The sequence below is a fragment of the Zeus faber genome (assembly GCF_960531495.2).
Source record: "Zeus faber genome assembly, chromosome: 15".
Classification (NCBI taxonomy): domain Eukaryota; kingdom Metazoa; phylum Chordata; class Actinopteri; order Zeiformes; family Zeidae; genus Zeus; species Zeus faber.
In genome coordinates this window covers 16,577,066-16,596,909 of record NC_137194.1, presented here as the reverse complement: position 1 = coordinate 16,596,909, position 19,844 = coordinate 16,577,066, and the positions used below count along the sequence as shown (strand labels likewise).

The window sequence follows — 19,844 nt, the reverse complement described above, 5'->3', positions numbered from 1 at the left end:
ATGTTTATTTGTTTAGCATTGTTTGAGTTTGGGCATCTGGGCTCTACTGCTCATCACTCGTGGCAAGGTGAACAGAAACATAGGCATACTTAATGAGCTAAAAACTTTAGAGTGATGAGCCCCATTGGAAAGAAGATTCGAGCCTAACAGGTGGATGCAGGGGAGGTGGAGGCAGCGCAGCAATACAGCAAGCAAAGCAGGAAGCAAAGCAGGGAGGGCAGCAAGGATTGGCTGCTTAAATAGGCCGACCCATTAAGGGCGTGGAAGCATGTGGCGCCGTCAAGTTGTCTGACGCACCTTGCTCCGCAAGCTACGCCTCATTTCACAACTCGTCCCATTTTTCGTGGGATTTCGGTTTTGAGTTTTAAATCGAAAACCAAGCTTTGGATATAGCAGATATACTCGCTAGATCAGGGGTTCCCAACTTGGGGAGCTAGACCCCCCAGAGAGTCGCCAGAGATCGCAAGGGGGGGAGGGGTCTTCAGGAATAGTTTCCTATTAGTCAAATATTGGTTAGAAAATCCACATTTGTGTTAAGTCAAATATGAGTAACATAATTTTATGTATTTGAGGCTCTAAAACCTTGCTCCCTGTACCGTAAAAGTAGATGCAATTTAGACAAAAGGAAACAAAATACATGAAGTAAACTAATAAATAAAGTATTGTGTCTTTTAAATTGGAGGTCTCAGATTGAGTCAGGTTTGATTTTGGGGGTCTGGATTAAATTAATAAAAATACGACTTACCCAAACACTAGCACACTGTATAATCGCACACTTGCACTACACCACCACACTTAACTACACCACAAGTACTTTTATATTTAGACCTTATTTTCACGTATCCCAGCTGTGTGTGTGGGTTTCCTGCTTCCTGTGCAGGAAATTAACTAATGATCTCCAGGCTGATCCTGTGTTGGTCCAACATCAAGGCAGGTGGCTGCGAAAACACACACCAAACACACACACATGCAACACCAAAAACAATCCAAGTACACACACACACGCCGCCGCCGCTCTGATTGCTCCGACTGGGAGTTTTTGGCTCATTATGTGCTAATGCCCCGGCAGAGCTGGAAATTGGTGTCCCGCCGAAAGTGTGAAATTAGATTTTTTTGGGGGGGGAGTGGGCACCAGGGCTTGAGTGGAAATGGCTTCATGCAGAAGGACACTTCCAACCCCACTCCCCTCCCTCCCCTCTCAGATCCTGAACTGCGTGAACCCAGACAACGAGAACAGCCCGGAGATCCCGGTCAAGGTGCTGAACTGCGACACCATCACGCAGGTGAAGGAGAAGATCCTCGACGCCGTCTACAAGAACATGCCCTACTCGCAGCGGCCACGCGCCGTTGACATGGACCTGGGTGAGGCAGCCGGCAGCAACACACACACACACACTCACACACACACACACACACACACACACACACACACACACACACACACACACAAACACGCACACACACACACACTCACACACACCCACAAAAACACACACTCCTGTGCAGGTGTGTGTGTGTGGCAGGTCTGGTCCTTTATATCAGGGAGAGGGACATTAGCCATGTGTACAGATTATCAGAGCATCAGTGTGATAATAGCTGTGTTTCAGCAGTCTGTGCATGTGCATACGTTGTGTGTGTGTGTGTGTGTGTGTGTGTGTGTGTGTGTGTGTGTGTGTGTGTGTGTGTGTGTGTGTGTGTGTGTGTGTGTGTGTGTGTGTGTGTGTGTGTGTGTGTGTGCACGTGGCCATGTCTGTGTGTTTCTGCCGGCCGCTCTATCAAACTGAATGACTGGTGTGTGTGTAGCATCCCTCCGTCCTGGCAGCGGCCGGGAGATTCAAGAATCAATGCAAATAACAAACCTGTGTGTGTGTGTGTGTGTGTGTGTGTGTTTGTTTTACTATACTTGTGAGGACCGGTCTCCAAATTTACTATTATTTGGTTTAGAAGTGCATCAGGAATATGGTTTCTCAGGTGTATTTACCTCACTCTGATACCAGTACAAGCGTGTGTTTGTGCGTGCGTGCCTGCCTGCCTGCCTGCCTGCCTGCCTGCGTGTGTGTTTTTGCTTGTTGTCTGGCTGTTTTGGCCAACCCAGGTAAGACTCGACAGACGGGCCCTCTCCCACGCAGTCTGACACCCCCCGCCTGCAACCGGACATACACCCCCCCCACCCCTTCCCCCGTCCCACCCCTCCTCCCTCGCTCCCCCGCTCCGATGTGGCAGAAAGAAACAAACAACACCACCTCCTCCCCTCGTCTCCTATTCCTCTCGTTTCCGTTTTTCTGGTCACCGGACTGAATCCGTCTTTTCATCTTTCTTTTTCTCCTTTTTTCTTTCTTTCTTTCTTTCTCTTTGTTCCTTCATTCTTTCTCTTCCCTTCATTCGCTCCTTCCTTTCCGTTGTCTCCTTCACACGCCGTGCATTTCTTTAAAGTGTGTGAGTGAAGGTTCAGGTTGGGGAGGAGGGAAGGGTGGTTGGTGGGTGGGGGGGGGTGTTTACCGTTCGTTTCCGTGGTGACGGGCGGCATCACGGCCCTGGCAGCGGCACAGAGCGCTAATAAAGTCCAGTCAACAGAGGGGAAAATCAATGTTCACTCCCGGTGCGGGGGGCCACGGTGGCCGTCCATTTCTTCATCAGCGCGCTTATTATCATCTCATTACCCCCGCCTCCCCACATCCCTCCATCACCTGCTTCGCCCTCCGCCAGCCCCCCCCCCCCCATCCTCCCGTCTGCCGACTTTGCGTGAAAGGGTGTGATTTTCTCCTTGCCCCCCTCTCCTCCTCCACCCTGACGCTGTGACGTGCCGAGCGCGGCATATGCTAATGCCGTATCAGCGTTTCAGCCCCACAAGTACCAATTAGCCAGCGCGGCCCGCCCCCCCGCGTACACATCCCCAAATCGTCCGTGTGTAATGTCTGATTAGGATGCACGTCGGTGCAGAGAGAGAGAGGGAGAGAGAGAGAGAGAGAGAGAGAGGGAGAGAGAGAGGGAGAGAGATGCGCGCCAGAAAGTTTCTCCCTCCTCTTGAGGTGCTGTAGACACCCGGGCGGTCCTTCTTCACGACCGCGCCCCGCTGATTCGCGCCAGTGGCTCGTTAGCGACATTCTGCTTTAGCACCGTAGTTGTAATTATGTGTGTTTGTGTAATAATTGCGTGCGTGTGTGTGTGTGTGTGTGTGTGTGTGTGTGTTTTCCGCAGAGTGGCGTCAGGGGCGCTTGGCTCGCGTGGTGCTGCAGGACGAAGACATCACCACCAAGATCGAGAACGACTGGAAGAGACTCAACACGCTCATGCACTACCAGGTAAACGCGCCCCGGGCGTCTTCCGAGGACAAATCCGAGCCCCCGCATTTACCGCCCACCCCCCGGCGACGCGTCGTTCTTCCAGCAAATTATTATTTTTTTTTTAAAACGGCCCTCAGCCCCTCATTTCGATTTTCGGCGCGCCGAGGAAGTTTGCCGGCGTCACCTCGCACCTCCGTGTTTCCCGCTCTTGACTTTTTCGACAGACCTATTCTCACTCCGCTCATTTGCATATGACTCACACGGAATGGAGGGCAATTACTGTACAGGAGGCAGGAGAGATGAACCCTCAGCCGCTCTGCTGCCACTCCTGTCTCTTCCCCCTCCCCCCCCCCCCAGAGAGCTCTCTCTCTTGCTCTCTCTCTCTCTGTCTCTCTCTCTCTCTCTCCCTCTCTCCCTGTCTCTCCCTGTCTCTCCCTTTCTCGCTGTTTTCCTCTTCATCGGTCCGTCTGCGTCGCCTTTTTTCCTCGGCTCCTCGCTTAATTGCTCTGTGTGAGGCGCTCACTTTTCCCCTCCTTCTTCTTCTCACCTTCACCTCCGCTCATTGTCTTTCGGCGCCGGCAACAATTAGTCCTGCTGCGCCCGCCTGCCTCCGTCTCTCCTCACGTCGGACAAGCCGTTCGAACCGCTCCCTTCCAGATGGGGAGTTCATCTATCCTCGTTTAGTGTTTTCGACTAAAATACACTCAGAAAATTGAAATGTCACGCGGAAGAAACTTAAATAATTAAACGGATGTTGGAGGCCTGGAGTCCTTCAATGGCTCAGGACCTCCTCTCCCTTCATCCCCACGGCTCTTCTCCTCGACCCCTTCGCCCCCCTGTCGTTCGGGCCTCCTACCGCCTTCCGTTTTCATCTCCGTCTTCTCTTTTAATCGCTTTAGTTTATCTCCACTTTCCCTCACTCCCTCCCAATTCCCGCCGCTCCGGCTTCTACTCTCCCTCTCGCTGCCGTCGCCGTGCTCCTCGAATCCTTGGCGGGGCTCCGCCGTGCCTTGCGCTCAATCGCACATCTGAGCGCCGCCATTGATCACGGGATCTGAGGTTCCCCGCGACCGGCCGCAGGGCTACGCATGGAAGGGGGCTTCCTGGGGCTACCAAGACACGGACGATGAAACGGCACAGCCGGTGTTGTTGTTTTGATGAGTTGGCGAGGCCCCCCAAGTGATGTCCATGCCAGCGCTCGAGCTGTGTGCGCGCGTCGCCCAGCGTTCCCCGGCGCGCTGGCAGCGGCGGAGGCACATCTGGCCACTCGGCACGATGAGGGAGCACAGCTCATTAGGCCGCGGCGCAAAAGAAGGCCTTATAAGCAAAGTGGCAGGAATGACGGAAGTGGAAGCGGCGGTGTGAAATATGCAGAATGAGACCGGAGCGCCACCTTGAGCCCCCTGCTAATTCTCCCAGTCAGTGAGATAAAGGAGACCAGACACTGGAGGCATTAAAATTCATAGAGCCCATACCGTCCAAAAGGATCCCTCCTGGCTATTTACCCGGCCGCATGGGAAATGGAACTTTACATAGCCCGGGCATGGAGACACACACCGTCTCACCTCCCTGCCGCGCTGAAATTAAAAACGTAAATACGGCCATTTAAAGTGAGCAGGGAATCTTTATTCAACGGCTTGTCAGCCGTGGCGCTCGGGGGACCAAATGAAAGGAATCCCCCCTCGCTTAATTCTTGTATCACCTCACCGCCGGCTCTTCTTCTTAACTCTCTCTCTCGCGTAGACACAACACGGGATTCACACACATGCCCAGGGATGCGCACACCCATAGGCCTACACACACATTTGCACTTGAGGGTCTGTAGGCAGACAGAGCAGGATTAGATAAAAGATTGATGAGATAGGGGAGTGTTCAGCTGATTGCTGATTTGAATCTCTCTTTGTTGATTCGTCTTTCTCCTTGTCAAAGGGGGCTTTTCATCAGTCCGTCTCTCTCTCTCTCCCTCTCTCTCTCTCTCTGTCTCTCTCGCTCTCTGTCTCTCACACACCCTCTTTTTTCTCTTTCTCTTTCTTGCGTCTTCGCCCTTTCCACCCCACCTTTGCTCCCGGAGGTGAGAGAGTTGAGTTGGGTGGATGCCTGCCGCGACGTAGCCCGGGGGTAACAGCCACAACTTTGACAATTACACGTCTCACGGACTGGGATGACATTGGAGATGGGGTCGTGATTAACTATTCCAATCAAAAGGACCTTATAATGAACTGAGCTTGTCAGTCTGTTTAGGTTATTTATGACGATTTAAATTGCCAAACGGGCAGCACGGCATCACGCCGGAGGGAGAGGGCATGCGAGTAATTGGATTGATGGTGTTTGACAAAGTGCTGATTTATTACAGGTGGACCACGGTTTTGCCAGCAAATTAATATATTTTTCTCCCACCACATTGGCTACACATGGCCCCGGTTTGTGTTTCGTCAGGAATATTATTTCTAATGCTCAGATGTCCTACGGTAGAGGGCACATCATTTCCCTCCTCCACCTCGCCGGCCTTGCCCAAACTGCTCCAAAATGGAACAAAGTTAGTGGGAAAAACTCCCAGAGTGACCTTTGTGTGTCCTCCCCCTCTGCGGTGACGGAACATGAAGAAGAACAGACAGTGACGACCTCACCAGGGAGCGCCCGCCAGCCAGACCAGATCCTCTTTCCCTCCTCGCAGACCGAGGAGGCTGCACTCGTGGGGGGAGATTTTGGGGCTATTTTCAACCCGCCCAGACAGAATGGACACCACCGTGTTAGCTGTTCATTAATCTAACGATTACCAAACATCCTGTTACATGCTGTCTGAAGTATTGAAGGGTTGTGTTCTCCCTCTGGGGACGATGATCTGTGTAAACACGGAACAAAGACAGATGGCCGTGGAATGAAATTGACGTAAAAATGCTGGGTGATATACTTTGCTTCGTCTTTCATGACTGGTTGTGAGGGCTTACGAAAGCATCGATATTGCACCATGTTGAGTCATCTCTGATATCGGCTTCCCCCCCGCCGGGCTCCGCTGTTCCATCCCCGTGCGGTATTGGTAAGAATTGCTGAAAACACCCCTGATATTCCTCAATGGAATATCAGGCAATAGGATGATCATAATCCCGACGGTCCTCCAGCGGGGCGAACTGTATAGGCCTACCCACTTTGCATCAGCCATACATTCGCTTCAAGGAGAACACGGACGAGAATGATAAGCAAGTTCATCAGTTATGTGGTTTTGAGACATTTCGCAGCACGGGTGTCTTTAAGCCGATACCCAGAGTCCACAGGTGCGATTAGCGTCGTGGACTGAAGGAAAGGGTTCGATGTAGAACGGCGACCCCCCCCCACGTGGGAGGCCGGGGCCGGACCCCCTTTCGGGCGCGGGCCAGGTTGAAAAGCGGCAGTGGTCAGGTGGGTCGGAGGCGGACGAGAGATAGCGGCCGACCACGGTGTGGTCTGATGGAAGGTCTTATCACAGGCTGAGCCTACAGCCCTTATCGCAGCTGCTCCCACTATCAGCCCCATGCTGGATTATCCCTGAAGGGCAAATCCGCTCGCCTTCAATCATTTACTCTATCACAAGGACCCATCGCTGCTGTTGCCTCCCCTGTCAGCCGTACAAAGCGGAGAGAGAAAGAGGGGCGGCGGGGTGGCAGGGCGGAGGCGGGCGGGTAGGCGGGCAAGATGGAAGCTATTTCACGCTCTCCAGAGAGAATGCGTCGCAGGGACGGAAGTGGAATCTTCCCAGATGTCCCGGCGGCGCCTCAGAAGGAGAGAGGCCACAGGACGGCTGAGACAGGCGGAGAGGAAGGAGAGGAAGGAGAGGGATGTGCGGTAGGTTGAAGAAGAGATGTTTCACTGGGTTCTGTCTGTGTGTGATGGTTGGGCGGGTGGCGGAATTTTTCATTTCGCTCTAAGAGGCAGCGGTGCTGCAGCTCAATTTGTAGTAAGTCTTCACCCCCCACTTTTCAAGTATCTCTCCAGTGTGGCCATTAGAGGAGGCTGGGCAGCAGCCAGCATTGGGCCCCCCCAGCTAATGGGGAAGGCCAGATTAGTATGGGGGGAGGTGAGGGCAGAGGGGGTGAGGAAGAGGGTGAGGAAGAGTGAAAGCTGGCTACATCACAAGGCCACAGGGCAACATCATTAGCTTCCAGGAGGAAGGAAGATGCTCAGTGGACCCACACACACACACACACACACACATTGAGCCATGTCTACTGTACCCAGAAAAGGGAGAATTTCTCCGCTCTATGGCATCCTTTAAAGGTCTTTGTTTTGTTTGTCGTGTTTTGTTTCCCAGCCTGCCGTTTGGCGTTTTTCACTTGATTGGGTGTTTGTCGTTCCTTGTTTGCTGGGACTGGAGCACAAATCCCTCCTCGGGGGGGTGTACTGCAAATGCCAGCCAGCAAGCTCTTTCTTGTTTCGGCTTTCCAGAAAACAAACCAGAAGTTCTATTTACTTTGTCTTGTCTCTCCTCAAAAACAAACCAAAAAAAAAAACTTGAATTATTTTGCGTAGTTTTACGGGTAAAGGTCGTCGGGAAGCTCGGGTCAGCGACGTTGCGTTTGTGAAATAAGTAGTGCTGACATAGCGGCGAGACTCGGGTCATATTTCGCTCAAAACTGAAATAGCAACCAATTCAACGAGGTTCAAGGTTCTCGATGAGGAGACCTTCAATGATATACAAAGACACTCATTTCTCTTTCGCTGTCTTCTCTCGAGTGGCCGCCATCCATTTTGTCTCCCCGCAGTTGTGGCAAACGGGGGACGGCTGAAGGACCGAGAGCTCTTCAGAAAATATAGACCAGACAGAAAGATACAACCTCATTTTCTGCCCTTCAATCTTGACACACCATCCCCAGACACCCTCCACTAATCTCTCTCTCCCTCTCTCTCTCTCTTTCGCCCGGCTTTGTCTCCGGGCTTCCCTGTTCTCATTATTCTACCGTCGCGCCGTCTACCTCACCGCCTCATTTTCTTTGAAGGTGTCGAGGTGTGCGATGAGAGGAAAAAAAAAAAGAAAAAAAAACTAAAACAATAAGACGCTATGCGTTCTTTGCTTCTCTCCCTTTGCTCTCCCTCCCTCCCGGATCCAGAGTTTCAATCATGTCTCTATTGTTTCTGGAGTGACAGGGACGACAAGTGACACGTAGCCACAGCCGTGTCCTTTACAAAGTGAAATCCACGAGGTTGCTGCTGCGGGGAGCAGAGCGATGAGTCTCACCTGCGTACAAGTTTGGCATTTTACCACATTTGAATACTGTGAAGACCTCTGTGAGGTCCTCGTAAATGAGGTGAGGCGCTGGGTTATCGATTCAACTCGGAACTTAAAAACGTCCGTTTTTCAAAGGCGTTTCGAAACATGAGCCAATGAATGTCAATGAATAGGATGCGTGCTGTCTCAACCCATTGAACCTCCGTTTTCCTAATTTACCTTAATTATCCATAAAATTGCCCTCGACTCATGCCTCCGCTTTCATTGTTGTCTTACCCCCTCCCAGGTGTCGGACCGCTGCGTGGTGGCTTTGGTGCCCAAACAGACCTCCTCCTACAACATCCCTCCCTCGGCCAGCATATCACGCACCTCCATCAGCAGATATGGTGAGTCTCTTAGATAATTTCTGTCGTCATGCAAATTTGGCCTCGCCATTGATCAAAAGAAAAAAGGAGGCAAATAACCGCCTTTGCCGAGGGCCAGGTGCTGCACAGACGTGATGGAATGTTTTTTTTATCTGACGCACTGTTTCCGACGCGAACAAAGCCAAATCCCCCCCCCCCCCCCCCCCCCCCCCGAAAGCAACGGTTGTCTCTGCGTGAAGCGACTATTCTTTTGCCGCAAATGCTTTGTTGACTCTCTTGTCTCTCGCTCTCTCGGCCCGACTGTGTGTGTGTGTGCTGCAGTGTTTTGTGGCCCGGGGACAGTCTCTGCTGGGGAGGTATCGGGGTGGGGGCACAGAGGGCCACGGCGGGAGGGAACGCGGTGATTGTACTCGGAGCACAGGGAGGGAGCTGTTTGTTTTTTAACCGTAAAACTATTCAAATGAGGGGGCGGAGTACGCCCGGAGCCAGGGATGCAATGGGATGACAGTCGCACACATGCTAGTGTGCACGTTCAAACACACAAAAACAAACATAGGACACATAAGCCGCCTCGGCTGGTGGCGCTAGCAGTTTTTGCCACGGGGTGCCCCATCTGGTCCTTTGCCAGACACAAGGCAGCAGCGCCACAGGCATGTCACGGTTGCTAATTATTCGCTGCAAATGATCGTTCTCACAAATGGAAAAGGAAAAGTGAGCATGGCCAATTATCAGGGACAAGTCTGGAAATGAACCTTGCCTCCAAGTGGCCTATAAACATGTAAACTGGGCTAATAGCATCCTTACCCCTCCCACTGTTAACACCCCTCGCTGATTTAAGCTGGAACCAGGAGGGGGGAGCCCATCTCACACCTGGATGCACAAGACGGGGCCTGAGCATGAAGCTTTTTTGATAATGCGCCGTGAAAAATTCTGCGACGGCGCTTCTGAAGATGATTTAGGACCGCCTCAAGTCACCTGTTCATCCCAAACACTTCCCTTCAAGTCGTCTCTCCCCCACGAGCGCTCTGGCTGCGCGCGGCATCAAAAGCCGGCGCTCTGTTGGCACACGCTGAACCCTCATCAATCACTGGCTGCCGTCGCGAGCACAGCTGCACCCCGACGCCCGCTGTTTGATTCATATCAATTTAACGCTCAACACTTAGCATCTTGCCTCAATTTGCACTGCCAGCAACCCCCTCCAGCCAAAGAAACAGCCCAACACACTCCCCTGGATCCTGACTGCATGGTGCAGCGCGGGGGGGGGGGGGGGGGGGCAGATGGGGGCAGATGGGGGCCCCAGGAAGGAAACCAGGAAAAGCAGTCACTGGATTAAGATGGGATTTGAGATTTCAATTCACCTATCTGTTATGTGTATGTGTGTACACTCACACACACCCAGACACACATACACACAGCCCCCGGGCTCCGTGTCCTCGGGGGGACATTTCGGAGGCGCGGGTCGCTCCAATTTGAGAGGTTTAGGTGTCTGCATTGGCCAGCGAGGCCTTTGTTCTACGGCGTGGCCTTTGAAGCCAGGTGAGAGAGACCCTCAGCGAGTCCCCTGAGAGCCAAGGCCGCCACGGGAAGACATGCGCTAATTAGGGCGACTAAGAGCAGGCGTCATCCCCTCCCGTCGCCAAAGGATAGGGGAGAGAGGGTGATGGGAGGAGAGGGGGATGTATGGATGGAGGAGGATGGCTGCAGCACTTAACATATTAGAGATCTTTTGATGCATTGATTAGAGTGTGACATGGCACCATCAACGCGGTGCCAGCGCAGCACGGCTCAGAAGAGCCAATTATGAGCGCTTTCAAGAGGAGCCAGTCGGAGCCACATCTCATTTAGCAAGACATGGATGATGTAGGGAAAGAGGGAAAGCAAAAGAGAGAGAGAGAGAAAGAGAGAGAGAGAGAGAGAAAGAAAGCAAACAAGAAAGAAAGAAGGAATGAACAAAACAAATGAAACATAATGCCAAACACCGTCATCCTCCTGCCTCGCGCGTTGGCCTGGATTCCGGCTTTCTTGAGGGCCAACATGTATCAGTGGGATGTCAGAACCCCCAGCTTCCGCTATCTGCCATTATTGCACTGTGATATGCAATTATCCAGCGCTGCAATTTCCTTTTGCACTGCTGCTATGGGGGGGGGCAAAGGCACAGGGGCTTCAGCTTTATAATGAGTTAAGATCCAGAGGTGGAAATTACACATTTAGTGCATGCATGTGTATGTGTGTAGTCCCACAAGTAATTAAAGCTAATATGACCGCGGCCACTCCGACTCGCTGACATCCCCCCTCCCCCCTATTCCGTGCCTTGTGGGACAGACTCGTCGTTCCGCTACACAGGAAGCCCCGACAGCCTCCGCTCACGCGCCCCCATGATCACCCCGGACCTGGAGAGCGGCGTGAAGGTGTGGCACCTGGTGAAGAACCACGAGCACGGCGACCAGAAGGAAGGGGACCGCGGCAGTAAGATGGTCTCCGAGATCTACCTTACCAGGCTGCTCGCGACCAAGGTACTGCACCGCCAAGTAGCACTCACCTGGCGTCAATGCCAGCATGACGGCCCTAATATTGTCCCCTTGCGTGTAGCCCGGAGGTGTTAACACCGCCCACTCTGTATCTTCCCCCCCAGGGTACCTTGCAGAAGTTTGTGGACGACCTGTTTGAGACGCTGTTCAGCACTGTCCACCGGGGTAGCGCTCTGCCCCTGGCCATCAAATACATGTTCGACTTCCTGGACGAGCAGGCGGACAAGCACGGCATCCACGACACCGACGTGCGCCACACATGGAAGAGCAACTGGTAGGAGTCTTGTCTAACAGTGGCAGCCTCGTAGTTCATGATGCGCTGCCAGAACTGAACTTTTTCCCCTTTTTGAAATGCAGACAGCTTCCCCCGCCCTCGGAAGCCAGTCGGTTCACCAACAGCTCCTTCTTTATCTGTCTCTCCCCATCTCCCGACAGCCTTCCGCTGCGTTTCTGGGTGAACGTGATCAAGAACCCGCAGTTTGTGTTTGACATCCACAAGAGCAGCATCACGGACGCCTGCCTGTCCGTGGTGGCGCAGACCTTCATGGACTCCTGCTCCACCTCAGAGCATCGCCTCGGCAAAGACTCTCCGTCCAACAAGCTTCTTTACGCTAAAGACATCCCCAACTACAAGAGCTGGGTGGAGAGGTAAAAACTAAACAAAGGCAGCCAGCAGAACCTTGAATGCTAAAAAAACTTAATAGTCTTTATACCTTTGCAACACGATGTGCGATCCCTCAGGAAAAGGGATTCCTAGAGCTTACTTTTCTAATTAAATTCCACGAATGCCATTTGAATGCGTAATAGCAGAGGTATACATTGTTTAAGTGTGTGTAACACAATAAAAAAGACTATATGCTGAGCCTTGAATGATGATGAAGTGCCGGCTCTCGCCCGCTTCCCCAGGTACTACGCCGACATAAACCGTCTGCCGGCCATTAGCGACCAGGACATGAACGCCTACTTGGCAGAGCAGGCAAGGCTCCACTCCACAGAGTTCAACATGCTCAGCGCACTCAACGAGATCTACTCCTACGTCAGCAAGTACAGCGAGGAGGTGAGCGGGGCGTTAATGGCATTAATCCACGCACACACGCGAGCACAAAGACTATTCACAAACAGCAAAAGCTGCACTCGATTCGAATGCGTCCTGCGGAAGGAAATGCGTTGTGTGGAGCTGTTTGCCGGGGCTCAGACGGCGTGGGGGGGGGGGGGGGGGGGGGGTGGGCGGTCGGGGCCGCGAGTCTCGGCGAAAAAGCAGCGGTCCACCGAGTCGTGATCCAAACGGGGTCGGCGTGTCTTGGTGTGTCGAGCGCGTCCCCGAAACAGAGTGCCTACAAGCTGCTCTGCGCCGACTCCTTCTCCCACCAGGCTTCTACTCCGCTCCTCAAGTGCAGAATCACAGGCGCGACACAAACCGCACGGACATTCACACCAGCAGCACCGTCAGATCACAGGAAATGGAGGGAAGTGGAGGGAGAGGTAGAGAGAGAGAGAGAGAGAGAGAGAGAGAGAGCGAGGGGTAGAGAGAGAGGGTGGAAGAGGGAGAGAGAGGCAGTTATGGAGACATTCTGCCTCTAATGTCAGCTCCTCCTTTGGGAAGGCATCAGCCTGACCTTTTTGTTAGATCACAATCTCTCTTCGCTTTTGTCCTTCCGCCGACGTTGCCACTGCGTTTACTCGGGCTCTTCGCCGCCCCCGCCGTCATTCTCTTCCCAGCATGCATCTGTCCTCACCTTTAAATTAAACAGAACCGGTAGAGGCTGCTGTCTAATGGCCACTCTGTCTCAGACGAGCATTTTGGACAAACGCAGGCTGAGCTAACAGGACAGAGAAGCCGCTTAAATGGATTTTCGGGAAGCCGGGGCAGCGGGAGCTTCACCTGCATGCGGCGGCGCAGATTAATAATAGATCTCTGGGAGGCCTGGTGAAGAGGAGGAGGAGGAGGAGGAAACGCTCCACTCGGCACTGCCAGCTTCTAAAAGCACTTAAGTCGATGAGAGGGAGCGCGGTTGGGGGGCAGAGGGTCCTTCAAGGGGTTCCTCAAACTCAAACTCTCGCGTTCCACCAAGTCGCCATGTGACCGCTAACACTGTGGGACCAAACAATACTTTAGACCAGCAGTTATGTTAAATCATGGCCCAAACATAATTTACGATTTGAACCATTACAATTTATTTCACAAAAATCACAAGTGCAGTAATCCATAATTCTGTCAGCTTTGATGTGGAAAGCTTGAGTGTAGCGTGTCACAATCTGATAAGATTTGCTTTGATTTAACTGATGTATGATGGTGATATCAGGCCATGACAGACAAACTCCGCAGCTGGAAACAGTGTTTCAAAATAAAAGCGTGGCATCAGCAATTCACTGCACTTCACCAAGTTACTAGGGAGATATTTAGATAGATTACTTTATACTACTGTTGAGTTTTGAAGGCAACCTTCACAGAAATGGACCTTACAACCCAGGTTTGGACCAGGAATTTGAGAACCACTACTTTACATAGTATAGTGCTTGATTTCTCTCGCAGGGATGAATAAAGTGAAATCCAATTTGACAATGTCAGATTAACAATCATACACCAATCAGCCGCAACATTAAACCACTGACAGGTGAATGAATACCATTGATTATCTTGTTCCAATGGCACTTGTCAAGGGGTGGGATATATTAGGCAGCAAGTGAACAGTCACTTCTTGAAGTTGATGTGTTGGAAGCAGGAAAAATGGGCAAGCGTAAGGATCTGAGTGACTTTGACGAGGACCAAATTGTGATGGCTAGACGACTGGGTCAGAGCATCTCCCAAACGACAGGTCTTGTGGGGTGTTCCCGGTATGCAGTGGTTAGTACCTACAAAAAGTGGTCCAAGGAAGGACAACCGGTGAACCAGCAAGAGGGGCATGGGCGCCCAAGGCTCATTGATGTGTGTGGGGAGCGAAGTCTAACCTGTCTGGTTCGATTCCACAGAGGAGCTACTGTAGCACAAATCACTGAATAGTTAATGCTGCTATGATAGAAAGGTTTCAGAACACACAGTGCATCACAGCACTGGACCATTGAGTAATGGAAGGTGGCCTGGTCTGATGAATCACGTTTTATTCTACATCATGTGGATGGCCGGGGTTACGGACCGATCCAATGAGCTGTGGGATGTGCTGGAACAACAAGCCCGATCCATGGGGGCCCCACCTCGCAACTTACAGGACTTAAAGGATCTGCTGCTAACGTGTTGCTGCCAGATACCACAGGACACCTTCAGAGGTCTTGTGGAGTCCGTGCCTCCATGCGTCAGAGCTGTTTTGGCAGCATGAGGGGGAGCTACACAATATAAGTGGTTATTAGTGGTGGTTTTAATCTTGTGGCTGATCTGTGTATTTCCTGAATAGATCACTAAAATAAACAGCATTTCCAATAAGAAGGTGAACTGAGCTTGCGCGGTGAGGTGTTGCGTCTTGCATGACGACATCGTGGGAAATGCGGTGACATATGTAACGACAGGGCCGTATCCATTTCACGTATCGTATATTACTGTATTTCGTTCCACTCCCCCTTATTGTTTGACACTGACATTAAGAGCCATCATCCTGACGCTCATTCAGCCCGACACGGCAGACAGCCGAGTGGAGCCCCCCGTCTGACGGCCCTTTGAACCAGACTTGACAAATGCCACATTCGCAGAGAGGGGATGCACAAGATGAAAAAGGGGGAGGCTATTACGAGGCTTTTTTCCAGTGTGGTGCCATCGCCTTTGATAAAATGATATATGTGATTTTTGGTTTTTATTTTATATAAAGGGAACCCAAAAATAAGGTCACATCAGTCATAGAATTTGCCCACCTTGCAAGAAAAAAAGGGATCATTTGGACTGCTTCATTTTGTTCAATCATACCATGTCATAGTCGCGGTAGGTTATAAATGGTTGTTAATTGTTGATACAGAGGTGTATTGGTTATTGTTAATTTTTCAGGTTTATTGTATATTGCCAAATTAGTCCTGTACTGTATATTGTTTATTTGTCTAGGTTTATTTTTATTGATTATTGCAAATTTTTAGGTTTATTTTTATTGTTTATCATTAGGTTTGTTGTATATTGCCAGTTTTCCATTATTCATTGTTAATTTTTTGGTTTATTTTTTATTGTTTATAATAATTCATTATTCATTTTTAGCCTTATTGTATAATTCTAAATCTTTGAGATTTTTTCTATTATTCTAATATTTATATTTTTTCAGCTAATTCTCGGTTGTTAGCATATTGCCACTTTTTCCTATTTTTATTCTTATTACATAAATAATATTGCATACTTTTGGATTTAATTAGGAATTTTTGAAGGAATTATAGCATATCATCCATCTATCCTTCTGTCTGTCTGTCTGTCTGTCTGTCTGTCTGTCTGTCTGTCTGTCTGTCTGTCCGTCCATCTATCTGTGTGTCTATCTTTCTATCTAGCGTTCTAATTAGTGGTCTTCTCCATCCCCTGCAGATCACAGCAGCCCTGGAGAAGGACGAGCAGGCCAAGAAGCAGCGTCTGGCCTACAAGGTGGAGCAGCTGATCGCAGCCATGTCCCTGGACAGTTGAGAGCGACTCCTCATGAAGACGGGAAAGAGAGTGAGAAAGACAGAAAGACAGTGAGAGTGTTGGGGGGCGGGGGGGGGGGGGGGGTTGTGATCCCCACAGGCTCCACCGGACCACCCTGGTCAGTCCCGCATCGCGGGACCCAGACCAGACCCGTGGGCCGGACTCGTGCTCACGGACAAACATGGAATACATAACATACAACTGCTTTCCATTTGGATTTATTATTTTTTAATCCTCCCATCCAGGACCCCCGGAGACCGAGGCGTGGACTTGATCTTGTTCTTCTTTTAAAACGATACATTATTTTAGTTTGACGGGAAAAGGGGTGTTTGCGTGTGTGTGGACACAAGGGTATGTATGTATGTGTATATATATATACATATATACATGTATACATATAAATATAAATATAAAAGTGTGTGTGTGCGCGTGTGTGTGTGTGTGTGTGTGTGTGTGTGTAGCTCTTAACTAGACTGCTGAGAGACTGGAAGAATCAAAACGTGGACACGAGGCTCGTCGGGTTTGGACAAGCTGAGATATCGTTGCTGAGTTTGCGTTGTGAAATTATTTTTTCCGTTCGTTTTTGGGTTTTTTTGCAAATTTTTATTTTTCTACAAATGCATTGAAAATCGAAACACTTATGATTAAAAAAAAAAAAAAAGTCCCGGGAGACTGTCGGTGGTGGTGTGGTGCGTTGGTAAAACAGGCGCGGTCCATGGCATCTCCCCCCCCCCCCCCTTGTCCTCAGGTGGGGACCAGACCGACCCCGAACGGGACAATACAACTTTTGGCTCTTATCGAATCCCGAAATGCGTCTTCATCGTATGTGAATGTACAAAATGTTTTTTGTTTTTTTTTGGGTTGTTTTTTTTTTCCTTCGTTTGTCTGTCTTATCTGTGTGTGCGTTTGCGAACGAGCCGAACGCTACGACCCCGTCACCGTAGCTGGTCGAGTGAACATGTCCGCCCTTCGCCTCGGCGCCAGTCCGTCCGACCGCTTCCCACACATCAGTTAACGAACGTGTTTTCAGTAAAGTCCTCCTCCATAGGAGAGTTTTGTACAGTCTGTGTTGTGGACGTCGCCCAAGTGACTCCGCCGCTAGCAAGACACCGGGGAGAAGACACCGGTCGACAGATCGCTGAAGCTGCAGGTAGCCGTAGGGTTTACTCTCTCCGTTATATAACCACTGTTTGTATCTCTTAAGGGACTTGATCAAATGACATGTGTATTTTGCATGCGTGGAATCACACATCAAAAGTTTTCCAAGGATCCATCGTTGTTTTTTTTTGTTGGGCTTCATTGCTTGTTTTCAAGTGCCAATGAGTCATGTCAGCTCCGGCTGGCCCCCCGTGGCGTGGCCCACATCGGCGGACGGCCGCGGAGCGGCTTTAAGCCCGGACGACCGCCAACGTCTTCGCAAACAGACAGCGAGAAAACCCCGCCTGGGCCTAGATTTGACGAAGTGCCAAAAAAAAAAAAATCCTGTCGTTTTTAAATTATTCACTCGTGTGTCAGAAATCGGTTTATGCTTTATGAGAGCCAGGCAGAAAAGACCGTGAACCCAAGCGGCTGGGGGGGGGGGCGGGGGGGAGTTTGTTGAGGTTGGCGCTCGCGTAACTGAAAAGATGAGATGAAAACTGACGAGAAGGTACGTAACCCAAGCTGCGACCTGCAGACACCGGCTCGGTTGAAGAAACGATGTTTTACATCCGGGACTGCGGAAGTCAGTTTCTTCTTTTTTTTGTTTTGTTTTTTTTTAGTGGTGGTGGTAAAATTGCAAGGCAGGCAAACGGCGGGAGCGACAAAAATGGCCACGGCTTCAGGCTCTGCTGGTTGAGCCTCGCGGAAAGCCAGCGGTCGCCCGCTCCGAGGTAAATGGAACCCTTTCACCTCCTGAGCTCGCGGCTCCACGGCCTTCTCAAATTTGCGGTTCCGACGTTGGCACCGAGCACTTGAAAGCGGTTCGTTGGCGACGGCGGCGAACGCCCGCGGCGAACGGGCGCTTCATCCCTCCGTGGCCTTACCATTCCCGCCTGCACACGCTCCCGATCGCACCGGTCGGGGAAGCCTCTCCCTGCGCCGGCGTCAAAAAAGAAGGTCGAAAAAAGAAAAGGTGAAGAAGGGGTCCCGGCCCCGCGCCGGCAGACGCCTCCGCGCGTTCTGAGCCGCTTGAAGAGGAGGGCGGAGTAGCGAGGGAGGGAGAGACGTGGAGAGAGGGAGAGGGAGCGAGAGCCCTTTAGCTCTAGTCTCCCGCTTGCTCTTTGAAGCCGCTCTTTAGATCTGAGCCGGTTGTGTGCTCGGTGCGATCAGGTGATAGCAGCAGAAGAGGAAGAGTAAAGAAAACATCAAACCAGCAGGCGAAGGGGAAATGCAGGGCGAGAGCCGTTGATTGACGTGTTGTTACCCTGTCGAGCCGGTAGGGGGGGCAGACGTTGGCGATCCAGGTGGTCCTAGCCACGCCTCCGGCACCTCCCTACAGCCCCACATTGGGAGCATCCACAGTGAAACCACACATTATTGCACACACGCATAAAAAAGCTTCTTCCTTTGGATTACGGCGTCTTCCCGGTTTCAGCAAAGAGAATTGTATCCTCCTCATACCTCACATTGCTACTCAGCAGTAATGCTTTTCTTTTTATTTTAATCATTTGAACTGGACCTCAATGCCTTTTTTTTTTTTTTTTTTTAATCGAGAGATGAGATCTGTTCTTATGCATCCGCATCCCTCTGGCGCCCTCCCCGTAACTCAGAATTGTGTTGGAATCTGTGTTTTGGGTTTTTTTTGTTTTGTTTTGTTTTTTTTCACCGACATTGTCCTAATTAGGTGTGTCGCCGTGTCTCTGGTTTTGAGGATTTTCTTGCATGTGTACTAATACGTTCTTAAGTTGAGGCTAGTTTTCCGTTATGACGTCGTCTTATGAGCAGTGGTGTAGTCTTATGTGATATGCTGGCATACGCCGTACACCCACTAGGTCAAGGTCTAGGTACCACTATGTTCTAAAAAATAGGTAAATTATGTGTAATGGGGCCATATCAATGTAAACAATGACAAAATCCAATGAAGGACTACGTTTTAAGGTTACAAGCCACATTGTGCCAAGGATTTAGCATTTTATTATGTAAATACAAAAAAAAATCTTGAAAATAAATGACATTTTTAATTACTAAAAAAAAAAAGGTGTCTTTTAAAAAAGAGAAATACTGCCGGAAAAGGTCCTTTTTAATTCAGTTTAATGATCTATCTCTCCCCAAAACTGGTCTGCACCTTAACCTTGCAGTATGTGACTAGAGTGAATGCCCATGTGCAGAGGGGGAGTCTAAAAATGGGACCTATTATGCTCCCTTTCAACAAGTTAATATATATTGTCTCTCTCCAAAATATGTTTTTGTAGTTTTTTGCTCGAAATACCACTCAGATTATGCATTCTAGCCATTCATGCCTCTAAACTATCCTATTCCAAGACATGCTGTGTTTAGTGGGTGGAGCCACCCTCCTGAAGCCCATAGTTCTGAGCCAAAAGGGTTTGAGCTTTACTCCGGGTTCTGTTGTACTTAGTCTGTAAACTTTCACTGATTTCACCTGATCAGTTCACCAAAATCTGTTTCTGAAAAAAATTGAGGCGAGAAATAAGCAATCCAGTTGCTGACTCTTCACTCATGTTGGATCTACAAGGCCTCGTTTCAAAGTTTGTCATACCTTCTGCCATCTGTGCACAGCCATCCGCGCAGTGGATCAACATTACAGACAGGACACAATTAATTTTTAAATCATTTCTTATATACATTTCCCGCGTCTGCTGCAGTTTTGTCATGGATAGTTGGTATACATTTCTCTTTCTTTGAAAAGATTTGTGCTGGTCCCTGCAGCCAACAACAGAGCACTTC

The 19,844-nt window shown here is 50.4% G+C and overlaps 1 protein-coding gene across 1 annotated transcript in view; it reads left to right on the top strand.

Moving 5' to 3' along the window:
• Nucleotides 1-15,959, top strand: part of plxna2 (plexin A2) — a gene marked incomplete at both ends in the record, with an annotated part of 153,726 nt that extends 137,767 nt beyond the window's left edge. The window contains 8 exons of the mRNA XM_080015780.1: nt 1,203-1,362; nt 3,199-3,302; nt 8,771-8,870; nt 11,172-11,362; nt 11,482-11,651; nt 11,813-12,025; nt 12,284-12,434; nt 15,864-15,959. Of these exons, the coding sequence (XP_079871906.1) occupies nt 1,203-1,362; nt 3,199-3,302; nt 8,771-8,870; nt 11,172-11,362; nt 11,482-11,651; nt 11,813-12,025; nt 12,284-12,434; nt 15,864-15,959 (1,185 nt within the window). The remainder of the gene's footprint in view (nt 1-1,202; nt 1,363-3,198; nt 3,303-8,770; nt 8,871-11,171; nt 11,363-11,481; nt 11,652-11,812; nt 12,026-12,283; nt 12,435-15,863) is intronic.
• Between the last annotated feature and the right edge of the window lie 3,885 nt (nt 15,960-19,844).